Below are 16030 nucleotides of genomic sequence, written 5' to 3'. Positions count from 1 at the left end.
AGGAAGGTGGAAAAACCATATGTATAACATGGGAGTAAAGTGCCTTTCCTCCCTTGAATGATTACTGCCCTCCGCTACGCGTCAGGCAGTAAACTTCATTCTCGGGAGGAAAAGTAGCACTTTCCTCCCTTGTTATACAAATAGCTATTTCAACATTTTTACAGAAATAAACAAAAAAAAATTAATGCAGACAATCAATATAACTGCTTTTCGTTAAATTAATAACAAAAAAGTTTCCAATATGCCGCCGAAATTCGAAGACACACTGTATATAAAATAATTTTATATATGTGTTGTTGTCATAATGCGTATTATGCGTAATTAGTAATTAACTATAATAATTAATAATATTGTTAGTAGTAATAATAACTACAAAAATAATAAATGTTTAATTATTATAGAATTATAAATTTCCATTCAGTCAATATGAGCTTAAAACAAACAAATAAGCTAAACATGTATATGCAAATAAAAAAATGAAAATATCAACAATAGGTACAGGGTTATTCACTGGGTCAAACTGTTTTATTTACAGAATTAGAAAAAAATGTAAAATACAAAAGTTATTGGATTTTTAAATTATGATTTTTGCCATATATCGTACTAGTGACGTCATCTATTTGGGCGTGATGACGTAATCGACTATTTTTTAAATGGTAAAAGGGGTCGAGTGCTGGCTCATTTGAAAGGTTATTCAATTCCCTATGCAGTAATATAAACATTAACATGATTACTTATACAGGGTGTAGAAAAAATTGTTTCTTAATTAAATTAATTGACACAAAAAAAAGAATGTATGTATATTATTTAATTTAAAATACATTCTACTGTTGTCAGAAAACAGAAATAAATGTTTATTAAACAAATAAACATTTCTTTTCACTTAAATTCAATGTTCAAGCTGCCACCCATCTGCCTCTTGGCAGTTTGAACATTGAATTTAAGCAAAACTCAATGTTTATTCGTGCAATAAACTTTTATTTCTGTTTTCTAACAGCAGTAAAATGTATTTTAAATTAAATAAATTACATACATTTTTCTTTTTGTGTCAATTAATTTAATTAAAAAAAATTTTTGGACACCCTGTATAAATAATTATCTTAAAGTTTATATTACTAAATAGAGAATTGAATTACCTTTCAAATGAGCTAGCATACAACCCCTATTCTCATTTAAAAAAATAGTCGATTATGTCATCACGCCCAGATGGATGACGTCACTAGTAAGTTATATATATCAAAAAATCATATTTTAAAAATCAAATAACTTTTGTATTTAACATTTTTTTCTAGGTCTGTAAATAAAGCAGTTTACAGGGGGGTCAAAATATAGTGAAAAACCCTGTACGCTGGCGACTGCTGCGTTAAAATTTTGAATACGGGCCACGTAAAATAAATACTATTCTTGGCTGGTTCTTGGCTAGTTTTAACAAATTTACGCCAGGCGCGCCACTATACGGGCAGATTTTAAAGGGGACAAAATAATGCATAGGCTTTCGTATCTTCCCCTCTATATTTATCAATCAACGATAATAGTTTAATGTACTATGTAATGTGAAGACACTAGTCTTTAAACAACTCATCATACCTCAAACTGCAACACCTTATGTACATAATAATATTTTAATCAGAATTTACATCAACAAAAATTTCCCTTAAGTAAAGGTAAAGGAAAAGCTATTGAGTGGGAAAGATGTTTCAGTGTGTTAAGTATTCTATTCATGTTTTTATTCTGTTATTATTATTATTATCGAATTGTATTATTAGTTATAGTCATGTATCGATAATGCGACGGGCTCTCGGTCTATCACTATAAACATGCCAGCCGAATGGAATTTGCTATTCATTCAGAATCTCGAAGTATTTTTTTAAACTCGTCATATATGTAGACTAATATGTAGCGTCTCCTAAACGCTGATGCATTTATTTATGTACTAATTCAACCCAGCCCTGAAATACATAAAAGTTATTAATGATTTTTGTTATTAGAGGGTTGTATTATTATATATTTATTATTTTGCGATCACCTTTGTATTATCCTTTTGGTTGACCATAATTAAAGTATTATTTTAAAGTACTAGTATTGAAATATTAGTTTATAAACCCTGTAGTTGTATACAAGAGTTGTATAAGTTTTGTAGAAAAGTGTAATATAATCTACTATAGTTAGTAGATTCCTTGGAGAAGGGCAACAAATCCCTTAATTGGCAGCGGCATAGCTGACTTCAAAAAATTGATATATCATTATTCCATAATTCCAAGTTCCGTTTGCTTATTCTATCCATCTTGTAGACAATCCAATGTCGTGCTGGAGCCGCACGACTTAACCGAGTGGGATTCGATTTACCACCTTAGGCACACCTCCTCTTAGAAGCCTCCTACACAGCGTAGTTTTCAACCCTTAAGTTCAATCCCTATCTAGTTTGCATACATTACCGAAAAAAATTTGCATCGGGCACCGAATTCTTCTGTTGCTCGTAGTGATTGTATGTCACCCGAGTCCATTATTTATTATTTCTTCTTCCTTGTTGAGCTTGCTGTGCTCCTCTGTTTCTTGTATTCTAGTTTTATGGTGATAAGTCACATCATGTCTTTCATGTTCGTTTGTATTTGTATATTTTCTATATTGATACGTCCTCGTATAATTTCGTCTTTGGTACATATTTTTATCCTTGTGTTCGTTTGTATTCCTGTCTGTTTGATCCCGATACATCATCGTCTCCTGACGTCCATTTTCTTTTGCATTTCTGTATCTTTTGTCACGGTACATCTTCGACCCTGTGGTTCGTATTCTTTTGTATATCTGTACTTTTTATCACGGTAGGTCTTCGTGTCACGTCTTTTATTTGCGTTAGTATTATTGTAATATTTGTTTCTGTATTTCTATCTTCTTTAAGAGTTATTTTTGTACTTCTCATGTACTATATTTTCGCCTTCGTTCCTTTTATCTACGGTTCGTATTGAATTGTATTGTTTTATGTTTGTATTTATATATTTGTGTCCGTTTGGTACAACTGTTCTTCTCCCTTTATACTTACTGTTTCTTCGGTATTTTCTCGAGTGTTCTGTATTTTCAGTTTGGACGAGTGTTTCGTCACCCTTATTCCATACAATTGGCCCTGATAAGGAGCTGAAATTTCCTGCTTTTACAATTGTCTGTAATTCATCATATGATTCATGATGTCTGGCTTCTTGTCTTGGTGTCGTTCTTGCTACTACCCATCCTAATATTGTGTTTTAAGTGAGTAGCCCGTTACTTAATCGATCCATACCCTCCATCAATGTGTAGCTATATTCTTTTACTCCTAACAGTAGGTCTATCTTCCCTCCTTTATATTATCTAGGGTCTGCTAGTAGTGTGTTTCTCTCATTGTATTCCTGTAGAATTATATCCTGTTCCGATAAATCTCTGGTTATTTTTGGTAGTACTAAGGCCTCTGTTTCCATCTTGAAGTTACTTTGGAAATGTATTTCAATTAATAGCTTCATGCTTCAGTTGGCTGTCTTTTCTCCCTATGACCCTACTCTTGATGTGGTTGCCTGTCTTGGCTGTTTTTGTGTTCCTAGCGCCATCGCCGCTTGTTTCGTGATAAATGAGTATTGTGACTTTAGGTCTATGAGTGTTCTCATTATGTGAGAGTCCCCCTTTGCATCTCTTATGCATACAACCGCTGGCAAGTAGTGCTTCTCCTTCCTTCTGGCTTGCACAATTAACTGACCTCGCTGAGTTCTGACCTCGCTGTTGTGTGTTGCCGTTCCTGTGCCCATTGTTCTCTTGCGTATTTTCTCGCCTTCCGTTATTTGGTTCTATGTACCCGTTATTGTAGTATCCGTTTCTCCTATTGTTCGAGTCTCTTCCATTTCTTTCCGGTATATGTTCTCTTTTCCTCTCATTTGAGCTGCTTCTATTGCCCGTGTTTTCTGTTTCGTAATGTATCATTGTGGGGTGCTGTCCTCCACATTGTTACATCTCTGCTGTGAGAGACATTGTTTTTCCTTCTTATGTGCTAGGCAATTCGCACATCATCATTTTTCTTTTATTATTCTGCTCCGGTCTCTTGTACTGGGCCCCAGAAAATCTCTGCAGTGTGTTACTCCGTCATCTCTGTTACACATTACACAATTTATTCTTGTTTTTCTACCCATTCCTCCTTGATTCTCCTGTTTCTTTTCTGATTCCAGCAGCTCCAATGCTTGGAATCTTCTCTGTATGAACGTTTGCGTTGATTTGTAAGTCGGTATTTCTCTACTGTCTCCGATGTGGTTTTCGTACAGTCTCCTGGTTTCGTAATCCCATTTTGTTATGCTTATTCTGGTTATTAACGGGCTCCATGCTCCATAACGTGTCTGTTCCTAAGCCTCCGATGGCTTCCAGGCATTCATGGAAGGTATCATGTAGCGATTTCAGTGCTCTAGCGGAAGCTTCCTTTACTTCCTGCGCTTGCAGCATCCTGTCTATTAGTTTAAATAGTATCATCCTCTGGTTTTCATACCTTTTCTTTAACATATTCCAGACTACTTGATAGTTTGCTTCTGTTATGTGTAGGTGCTGTATCATATTGTTTGCTTCCCCTCTTGCTTGTGTTTTTAGGTACTGCATTTTTTTACGTTCGATAAATGGTTGTTTTCATTTTTCGTGAACAGATCGTGGAAAATTCTACACGTTTCAAAGTTTTCTTCAAACACCGGTCTTTTTACCTGAGGAAGCGTGACGCCGTGTCTTCTCTGTGTGCTGTCTGGCCGTTCCGTTCCTGACCGTATCTTCTTTAAAGTTTCCTTGACTATCTTTTGTAAGTGATTTATTCTCTCCATTTCTCCATTCTCCAACGAGACTAGCTCCTCATTTATTGTTACTTCAATTATTATGAGTGTATTTATTTTCTCCATGCGTTCTTTTAACTCCGACTGCAATTCTTCATCCCCCTGCAACTCTTGTTGATTTTCTTGAAGTAATAATTCCTCGATTTTTTGTTTTCTTATGTGTATTTCCTTTACTTTCATGGCTTTTTCTCTCTTCAGATTTCTTCGATATTCTTCCAGCAGGGTTTTACCCTCAATATACATTAGGGTGGGTCGAAAAAAATCGATATTTTTTTTTCGGATCGTAATACCGCGGAAAAGTTGCTAAATGGTATGACTAAATAGGGGAAAAAATATTAAAATTATCGGATGTTATCTTCCGTTCGCGCATGAGCTCTAAAGTTTGATTAAATTTTGAAAAAATTAAAGTTTTTTGGAAATTTTTAATAATTTTTTTTATTACGATATTTAATATGTAATAGGGAAAAATGTCATCTACGACACACTAATGAATTAATATAAAAATACTGGTAATGAGTTTTAACATCTTCCGTTCGCGCATGGGCTGTAAAAATAGCAAAAAAGTGTTGAAAACCTCAAAAATGTGGACTTAGGAAAAATAAATATATACAAGCTTCAACATATTATTGATGTATTATCCAATAAATACAAAGTACATATTTCACTTACGAATAGATTACATGTCTGGTAGTTTGAACTGTCTTTTGTTATCAAAGGCTGGCATCGTGGACCTTGACTTAAGTGTCGTTCTTATGTACCCGTCTCGAGCTGCAGATCCGCAAACCTTAGCAGAAGCCTCGCTCACCAACTTGACGCTTCTCTCCACTGCTTGAGTATGGACTGGCATCTTCTGTGATAGGATTTCCCACTTCGGTACTTCTTCTGTTTTGATGTAGGTTTTCAGTTCATCATCAGTGACATCTTTCAATAGAGGCGGCGAAGAAAATTCACAGTTTGTCCAATAATTTAATTCCGTGTAGTCTGTTGCGGAAAAGTTTAGCTTAGGTGCCACGTACGTTCGAATTGTTTTCCTCTTTTGGTCTCTTTCTCTTGCCTTAATGATGCGGCGGAGGCCCAGTTCTCTTATATGTTTTCTGGGATCTTGAGTCATAGTAATCATAACATGTTCTGGATGCGCAAAGAACCCATTTCTCTCTATAACTGGGTCAATTACAGCTTTGAGTTCATCTTTAAGATATCTTGAGGTTTCAATACATTGGTGCACGAGCTTAGGGCCATCAGTAAAAAGTTTGGTCTTCTTAATACAAAACCACATCGGCATATATATGACTTCAGAATGAATATTACTATTTCCTGGAACTCAGCAGTTGGATTTTCTTGACTAATGTAGAGTCTTAAAGCACGGTTCGCTGTTGTTAGCCACCTTGAGTGAGACAAAGGTCCTGGATCCCTGATTGATAAATCTTTTGGGCATTCACCTGATTTAATCGCTTCTGATATTTCCAGCAAATACTTCTGATCCTTACTAAGAGTTTTTTTGTCTATCTCAGGGATTTGGCAATCAATACTTTCAAACTGCACTACTGGAAGTGTTTCACATTTGATCAATTTCCCACCAATCGGTCCTTTCAAAGAATTTGGCCCGGTCGACTTACCATCTAAATACTGAAATAAATGGCGGAAGGGTAGTTCATTAAAATGAAGAAGACAAACTGCCCATTGCAGAGGCTTACCTAAGTGTGTTTCAATACGGCGTATTATACCGTTTTTCAATCCGGTGTTAACATTGGTGCCATCACAGCCAATAACGACTAATTCGTCCAAAGAAATGTCATTGCTTGTCAAATAGGATATAATAGAGGTCGCAATATCCTCTGAACTTCCTGAATTCGGGGTCACGTGACCCAGAAATATATTACCAGGTTCTTGTATAAGCACGTAATGTTCCTCCTTTACCACTCTTTTAAATCGTTTTGAATGTGCCTCTTGTACCACAATAGTGTCGTCTTTACGGCCATCAAAATATAGCCCAATTAGCTTATTTTCTGTTATAGAACTGGACAAATCAGCCCTAACATTGTGTTTTTCTCTTCTTATTTTACACTTGTCAACTACTTGTGAATTGTCGCTATTAGTTACCACGCCAACGTCCTGCAAAACACTTGAGGCTATTGCTGCTGTAGCACGATCGGAAACACCGTAACGATCACTAGTTAATGCAGTAGATTTAAGGTTAATCCTCATTTGCCAACCGGATTTCTTTTTTGGAGATTCAGGTATGAATTCTTGGTCACTGTCACTGCAATCGTCACTGGAGGTCAAGGATTCATCACGTTGTTCAGTTTCGGAAACTTGGACATCTACTTTTGGTTTTGGACAGCTGGAACGAGATTTCCTCTGTAAAGATTTGGCACGTTTCTTTGTTTCATTTAAGTCCACACCTCCAATTTTGCCAATGCCGTGAGTGCGTAGTGAATAGATAAATTTCAGCTCAAGTAAAGGTATTTTTTTAAGCTTTTCACAAGTACAAGTTATTGAGCAGATACACTGGCATTGATCCGATGTTTTATGACAGGTACATTCAAGGGCAATGGGGCATTTGCATGCCGCAATGTCAAAAAGCAAACAGCATTTTTTCTTAAAATCATCAAGGTTTCTCTTAAAGACTTCCTTGTTTTTGTCTCGAGTATGAGATTTTCTTAAACTATAATACTTGTCATGCAGTGCAGTCAACAGTTGTACTACTCTCTTATCACTTACGGTGGGAATTGATGCTCTATTGTACAAACACACTATTTTGCCAGCTACTGTATTGGCTACTTGTCCAAAACTAACTCTTTTGTTGTTTACTTTAACTGCTAAATTATACCTCTCATTCGATATACATCGAAGAACGTCCTCTCCTATAGGGAGCTTGTTAGGCGGCAAGTCTCTTGGTGTACCGAAAAACGGACACTGGAATTCTTGTCTAGTGATCACTGTCTTTGATAATGCCATCATTCATTGCACAATTGTTCAAAAAACTACACCAAAATATGAAATTTGGAACACACACTACGCAACACATCCACCGCACTCAAGAGACAACAGCAGACTGGCACACAAAATTGCGCGGCGGACCAGTGTAATGGCTGCCTGCAGCGGAGAGGGGGTATCACGTGACGCGGCGTGGGTCGTTGACCCGCTAGTGGCGCTGACAGTAAGTTTTGTATCGCTGTGCGCGATCGAAAAACCAAGCCTAATTACGTCTGAATTTTTTTCTTTAACTATCAGAACATGTATAATCAGATATTAGGTATTACATTATTGATATCTGTAACTATACATGAAAAGAAAATAGGACAAAAATCCGATTTTCTTGTATTTTGGCTATATTTGGATGTCCATGCGCGAACGGAAGATGTTGAAGTGCAATACCGGTATTTTTATATTACTTTATTAGTGTGTCGTAGATGAAATTTTTCACTATTACATATTAAATATCGTAAAAAAAAATTATTACAAATTTTCAAAAAAAAATTATTTTTTTCAAAACTTTAGAGCTTATGCGCGAACGGAAGATAACATCCGATAATTTTAATATTTTTTCCCCTTTTTAGTCATACCATTTAGCAACTTTTCCGCGGTATTACGATCCGAAAAAAAAATATCGATTTTTTTCGACCCACCCTAATATACATCTTATAAACCTGTTCGTAGTATGTATTTTCTTTCAAAATATTTGTCCTTTGTCGAACCGCCATCTAGTAATTTTTCGTGATTATTTTGAAATTTCGCTAAATAGTCATCCAACTTGTCCTGACGTTTTTTATTATATTGTGAATTGTTCCTGTTGTTTGAATCATTTTTCATGTTTTTTTTTTTATTATTAATGGCTTTTATTAATGACGGAGCCAATTAGCCAGACTATTTGTGTTTTTTTGTATGGTATTACAATAACAATTTTAAGTTAATATCTAAGCCTACTTATTATCTAAATTTACAGAGTATTATACTATATTAATGGATACATTTTTCAATTTTGTGTGATATTTTTACAATTTTATAATTTTATTATCTAAGCCTATTTAAAATTTAAATTTACAGGACGTTACATATTCGTAAAGACATTGTAACGTCTGCTTATTTTTTGGAAAAAGAATTTCGTTTAAATTGACAGGTAAAGGACAATTTAGATCAATTAACTTTTCATACATTACTTTAATATTTTGTCTGTACAGTCCACACTCCAATATGAGGTGCTGTAGATCTCCCATTCCACCACAGGCGCAATATGGGTTATCACTGATACCTATGCTGTGTTTGTATGCTGGGGTTAGTGCGTGATTTGACCTCATTCTGTTTATTGTTTTTATAAATAGCCTATTTGATTCTTGTTTAAACCATCTCTCATTGGGAATTAGTGGCTGGCAATTTCTAAAGTTTATTCCCGTTGTACTTTGGTTATATACACGTTGCCAATTTTGTTTGCAATGGTTTTTACTGATATTATCTATATCGGTTACTGGTAGAAGTATGTTGCTTATGTTTTGTTTGGTTAAAGCTGCAGATTTAGCTAATTTGTCGACTTCTTCATTTCCTAATATTCCAGAATGTCCTTTCACCCAACAAATAATAATTGAACTGCCCGAGGAAGTAAAATCATAATATAGACTCTTAATTTCTATCTCAAGGTGGTTTAGATTTTTTGTCGAATGGATAGAAGTGAGTTTGTCCACAATACTTCTACAATCGGTGAAAATGATATAATTGTCCATACCAACAGAGGCTATATATTTTAACGCAAGTAATAAAGCTGATAATTCGGCAGTATATATTGAAGCTTCATTAGGCAATCGGCATGATTCTTTGTATTCAGAATTCCAGTGATATATTGCACATCCGGTTTTATTTTGAATTTTGGAGCCGTCAGTAAAAATATATTGAAACATAGGCCACCTGTCTTTAATTATTTTGTTGATAATATTACCTTTTTTTTTTTTTTTGGGAGGTGAGAATCTTCTAAAGACTTCTGGGAAGGTGTCCCAGGTGTGTTGGATTCAACTCTCTACGCCTAACCGTAGCAAGCCGCCTACCAACTAAACTCACCTCCTCTTTCTCCAACCGGCGGGCCAGGAACCGACCTTAGCGGGCATAGCTCTGACCCACCAGCTTTGCTCGTCACCCCATCTAGCACTCTCTGCGTGCGCTCTGTGACTGTCATGACAACCCGGTTTCGCCACCCCATCCACGCATGCAGCCAGCCAGGGTCCGTAAGGCAACCGACCTATCTGCATGATAATGGGTGAGGAGGCGCGACCACGCTATCATCCCATCCACCGTAAACTGGCAAAGAATTACTAAACAGCCAGTGAGAACAACTAAACTTTCATTCCCCACCCCCTGTAGGAGTGGCCCATTCATCTATACACTCACAACATAAGATATAAACACATGAAAAACAAAACATCTAACATTTACTAACACTAGGATTAAAAATCCTTTTATTTTAAAGGACACTGCCCCGGCAGAAGTGGGAGTTGTATATTGACTGCCCACCCCGGTCGGTGCAAAACGACACATGTTCAAAAGAAATACAAACAGATTATCTTTGTTGGAGTCTCCTCTCTCTTTCTTCCTTATGCTTCATCGTTTCAGTGACAAATCCAATGATCAAGTCAAACATTTTTTCATTCATAATGGCTTTATGCATTAATTCTTGGGGCTCACCCAGAGGGGACCCCATCCTCAGCTGCAGCGAGGTTCGCCCTGCATGATATACAGGGCATACGAATATCACGTGGTACGCGTCATCTACCACTCCACACTCGGTACACAGATCGTCCTCAGTCTTTCTTATACGATATGTATATGCCCGAAAGGATCCATGGCCCGTCAAAAATTGTGTGAAATAATAGTTAACGCGCCTGTGTCTGCATTCATACCACCTCACTACATCAGGGATAAGGGTCCTCGTCCAGGCGGCTTTGCCTGTTTCTCTTGACCACTGATCCTGCCAACTTTCCAGGCTTCTTCTTCTTTCTTCTGGTCCTGAACTTATAGCTCCGTTACCCCTTCGATGCATTCGTACCCTCTCCTCTGTCAGAATGTGCACCGGCACAGCTCCGGCCACTACCTGTAGAGCAACGGTTGATACGGTTCTGTACGCGCTGCACACTCTGATCAGGGGTTTTCTTTGTGCTCTGAGAAGCATGTCTCTGTATTTGGCTTTATTTACAACTTCATGCCATACTGGAGCCCCGTATAATATTATTGACATAATGGATTGTAGCATTACTGCCCGTTTGTGTGATCCAGGGCCTCCTATATTCGGCATTAATTTTTGTAGGACTGAGGTCCTTGCCTCCGCTTTCCGACATGCTTCATGTATATGTGGGCCGAATGACCTTCTGTCGTCGAAGATTATTCCCAAATACTTAACTGTTTTCTGGGGTTTTAGTTCGGAGCCTCTGAACCGAAAATTAATGTCTTTTCGATCCCGCCGTCCCCTCAAGATAATTATCTCAGTCTTTTCTACTGCCAATTTTAAATCGTTGTTCTCTATCCATTTCGCGGTTTTTTCTATTGCTGTGTTTACTTTATGTATGATGCCCCGATTCGTGTCGTCCTCGATTAGTAGGGCTAGGTCGTCTGCGTATGCTATTGCCCTTACTCCTAGTGTTCTATTTACCTCTAGTACCCCATTGTATAATATGTTCCATAATGTGGGTCCCAGGACTGACCCTTGGGGTACTCCAGCAGTCATATTCATCTTATTTTTCTTCGTTATGCATACGCTTCTTTCCGATAGGTAGTCCTTTATTATATTGGACATGTAATCCGGGGCCCCCAGCTCGACAATCCTGTCGATGATGAGGCCCCAGTTCGCCGAGTTGAAGGCATTTTTAATGTCCAATAGAACAAGTACCACCCACCTCTTTCTACTTATTTGTGCCGCGTCTCTAATCCAGATCGCTGCGTCTACTGCTGATCGACCTTTTCGAAATCCGAATTGTTGACTGGATAGAGCTCTCTCACTTGCCAATACCCCTTCCAGCCTCTTCTTCACAAGAATTTCATAAAACTTGCCAAGACAGTCTAGAAGGCATATCGGCCTGTAGGAGGATGCCGAGTCGGGGGGTTTCCCAGGCTTGAGTAGCAATACCAGATTTGCTTCCTTTAATTCCCTGGGAAACTCTTGATTCCGCAGTAGATTGTTAAATACTCTTCTGATCAAACCTGGTTTCTCTGTTGCTATTATCTTCAGTGCCTCGGGTGGCAGACCATCGGGGCCGGGAGCTTTACCCGATTTGATTTCCTGACCAGCGGCTTTTATTTCTTCCTCCGTAAACTCCTCCACTACCGTGGGGAAAATCTTCAAGAAAGCTTGCTCCTCCTTGGCAGGAAAGAGAAGTTCCGCAGATTCACGCCGCTGGTCTTCGTCTAGTCTGTATGGGGCGATCATTTTGAGAGACTTCATTGTTATTTTGTATGCGTCTCCCCATATGTCATTTTCTAGCGCGTCTATCAGATTCTGCCACCTTTCCTTTTTCTCTTTCTTTATTTTGTTGTTTAGATTCCTCTTCGCTGTTTTATATATCTCATTGAGCTCGGGGTTGCCCTGGCTTCTTGTGTAATTCCTCCGAGCTCGGAGGCACACTTTCCGTAGTTCTCTTATCTCATCCGTCCACCAATAGGGGGTTCTTTCGTTATTTTTTGTCTTTTCTGTGGCCAACTCAACGGCATTAGCGAGTGTCTTCCTAAGTTGGCCGAGATCTGTAATTGCATCTTCGTCGATTTTTTTAATCTCCGACAGGTACCTGTTTTTGTTTAATATTTTCTCTCTTCGACCTATCGGTTTTCTTAGAACCCTCCCTTTAACCATCACCTCGTACGTTATGTAACAGTGGTAGGTGAATAACTGTTCGTCGAGGACATCCCAATTTTTTATGCGTCTGGATAGCCTTTCGGTTGCAATGGTTACATCAATATGTGATTTGCTAGCCCCTCTTACGAATGTGGGTTTGTTGTTGTTGAGTACATGGAGGCTAGCCTGGGCTATCCATTCATTCCAGAACTCTCCCTTCTCATCATTCATGGGAGAGCCCCATGACCTAGATTTTGCGTTGATGTCCCCGACAATCATTATTTGCTTCTCTCTTGTAGCGATGCTCATTATTTCATCTACTTTTTGTTTGTAGTCTCTGATGGGTATGTTTGGAGATATGTAGCATGCCAGGAGACAAAAATCCTTCATCTTAATGAGAATATAATTTCCGCCCCTGACTATGCCACGCACGCCAAGATCTTTATTTCTGAAGAGCACCGCCACGTTTTTGTTTGTATCCTGCACCCAGCCACCGTCCGACGTTATTTTTTTGTTAGGTTCCGGGACGATGAGTAAGTCTATTTTTAGCGTGCAGGCTTTCGCGTGGACGAGATCGTGTGCCCGTTTTGCGCGGCCCACGTTCACCTGCATTATCCTTATACCAGGTTGATCCTTGAGGTTCATTTTTGGTTCAGTTCCCTAGAGAGTTGACCCGTATCCGTTTGTATATATTGAACACAATAAATATAAATAAAATAAAGGTGTAAATATAAAATGAATAAATAGGTAAATAAATAAATAAAAGATTAAAATGGTATACTGGACAATACACAACACACTAAGTTTTTTAAAATTATATGTGAAATTAAATTTTATATAAATAAAATTTATATAAATAAAATGTGTATAGATAAAATTTTCAAATAAATTAAATAAATAAATAAAAATATGTATGATTAAAATCGATAAATTTACCCTATAAAAGGTGATTTCCTGTTTCACTGGTGGGCTGTATACGGACCCACCTCCGTTCATCAGGAAACCACTTCTCACCCTTTCGCTTTTGTTTCTTTTAATGTTTTATGGGTTCCCTTTCCCCTCCCCTGCCGTACACCCACGCCCTATAGGCTGGGCATGTCATGCGGTCCATTCTATGACCCTCTTCCTTACAAGTTAAGCAGTACGCAGTGCTGCTACACTGCACCGCTGTATGCCCGTTTTTAAAGCAGTTGTAGCAGCATGCTACCCTGCTCTCCCCTGTGCACTCATAGGTGCTGTGACCATAATGGAGGCACTTATAACACCTTACTGGCGTATGGCGTTCCATTATGGGGCATATAACCCAACCTATTACTATCGTTCTATACCTCCGTAGCTCTTCTGCTTTTGAGGGGCGTACGGCTATGGTCGCCACCTGTTCCCCATGCCTATTTATACGTAGCGTTTTGACATCTATTTCGTCCTCGGGGATACCGGTATATGTTGTTATCGCGCTTATTAGCTGTTCTTCTGTAAACCCAGGGTCTATTGCCGTGATGGAAAAATAATTTTCTTTCTTCCGAACAGCCATGCTCATTCCCGTTATTTTACTGTCCATCTCCTTCTTCAGTTTCTCCGCTGCTCCCTTCCCCTTTAGTTTTACGAGGATGTCTCCCCCTTCTGTTTTTTTTAGCCTATTTACTTTTAAGCCAATCTTCCCTATATCAATTTTCTGATTCATCTCTTTTAATACATCAGTGTATGATTTCCCCCCCGTTTTGATTAGGAGCGCTTCTTCCTGCTCATGCCTCTCCCCTTTATCCATCTCCTTCCCTCTGATAACTATTTCCCATACTATATTTTCTTTTCTCCCCACAAATTCGAGAGCTTTTCGCACATCTTCCTTATTTATCTCGTTGTTAACGATGACTCTAACGGTTTCCGGGGGCTTCTCCCTTTTTTTTATTATATTTATGGCCTTTACAGCCATTTCATACATTCCCTGTTCACCCACTTTGGTTACATATGTGTACCACTGCCTCCTTTGGTTGGCCATAGAGCTTTTCTTTACATTTTCTATGTACTCTATGTCGCCCACTTTGCATTCCTCAATGATTTCTGCTACTTCTTCCCTGAGCGTTCTTATGACGCCCTCTACCCCTCCGTCTTTTATTTCGTTTTTAGTTATTATTATGCATTCTTTTTTTTTCAATTGTCTCTTGCAGTCCCCCATGTTCCCACTTCGTTTTTTCAAACACCTTGTCCTCCCATTTCTTCTCGTGGATTTGACTAAAGGTGTCTATGTCTCCTCCCTTGTTTACAATTCCTATTATTTTTTCTGTTTCTTTTCTTTGTCTCTCTTGCTCGATCTTAATTTTACATTGTTCGCATCTTATATTTTTCTCCTCCCCTTGTGTTGTTTGATTTGGGCTAATTTTTCTGTTTTGCATAGAGTTAATTTCCCCTATGAGTTTTTTCATTCTTATTCTTTCGTCCTCTATTGGGCCTTCTGTATTAAGTATATCGAGTATTTGTTTCATTTTCCGTTGGACCTTTTCCCTGTCGGTTTCTTCTGGATATTTTTTGCTTTCTTCAAGTTTTTCTTTTTTGAATTTTTCATTTATCTCAAGGCTGTCCCCTTTTCTTTTTTTCATTTGCTGCATTTCTCTTCTGTCCTCTTCGTCGAACAAGAAGGCTGTTAAAACACTCTCCTCTATATCTTCCCAAGTTCCTCCCCTTTCTTCTTCCGTTTTTTCATCGTGACTTTCTGTGAAGGCTTTCGCTTCCAGGATTTTCACCGAGGGATCTTCCTCTTCCTCCTCTTTTTCTTCTTCTTCTCTTGTATTAATTTCTTCCCCTACAAGTGTCGAGTGCTTTATGGCACCCGACCTGTTTAGTTTAGGCTGTTGATCGTGCCGTTGTAGCAATTCCCTTTCAAACTTTCTCAGCTCATCTTCATCTATTGTGCCGTCTTGCGACTGTTCTTCCCTATTCTCAATTTTACTAATTAATGCGTCGTCATTGTCCTTTTGCCTTTGGTCGTCGTTATTTTTTCCTTTAGGTTTTTTTGAGTTGGTTTTATTCATATGAATTCCCACGAGTCGGGACGTGCTACGCGTCCGACGTGGCAGTGCGCCCTTACCACGTTAAGGCTAGGTTCTTCGGGAGGTCGCCAGGTATCCCGAAGGGATCGTTTGTGATGCTCTAACCCTCGCATCTCTCATATCTTTGGCACGATGCCTTCCACCGTGATAGTGGGGATTATTTTATTGAGGTTTACTCCTCTAGGCTTTTTTTCACGGTTGCCTCCGGACGCAGTAGCAGCCTGTATTCACAGGCTACCTGGAATTTCCGCGTAACTGCTGCCTCCACTGTTACGCGGGATTGGGAGTGGATGTGTGTTGGGAAAGGTACTTTGGCGGGGTAAGACATGGCGGCTACTCGTTATGGGTATGTCGAAAAA

At 38.4% G+C, this 16030-nt stretch overlaps 1 protein-coding gene across 1 annotated transcript; it reads right to left on the bottom strand.

The window, feature by feature from the left end:
* Positions 1 to 14747: 14747 nt before the first annotated feature.
* Positions 14748 to 15653, bottom strand: LOC126882631 (cilia- and flagella-associated protein 251-like). Its single transcript, XM_050647606.1, has one exon. The coding sequence runs from the start codon at positions 15651 to 15653 to the stop codon at positions 14748 to 14750; it is 906 nt and encodes a 301-aa protein (XP_050503563.1).
* Positions 15654 to 16030: the final 377 nt, after the last annotated feature.

This window comes from Diabrotica virgifera, chromosome 3 (assembly GCF_917563875.1).
Source record: "Diabrotica virgifera virgifera chromosome 3, PGI_DIABVI_V3a".
Lineage (NCBI taxonomy): Eukaryota > Metazoa > Arthropoda > Insecta > Coleoptera > Chrysomelidae > Diabrotica > Diabrotica virgifera.
The sequence above is the reverse complement of the archived record's forward strand: the minus strand, read 5'-3'. Positions and strand labels throughout refer to the sequence as shown.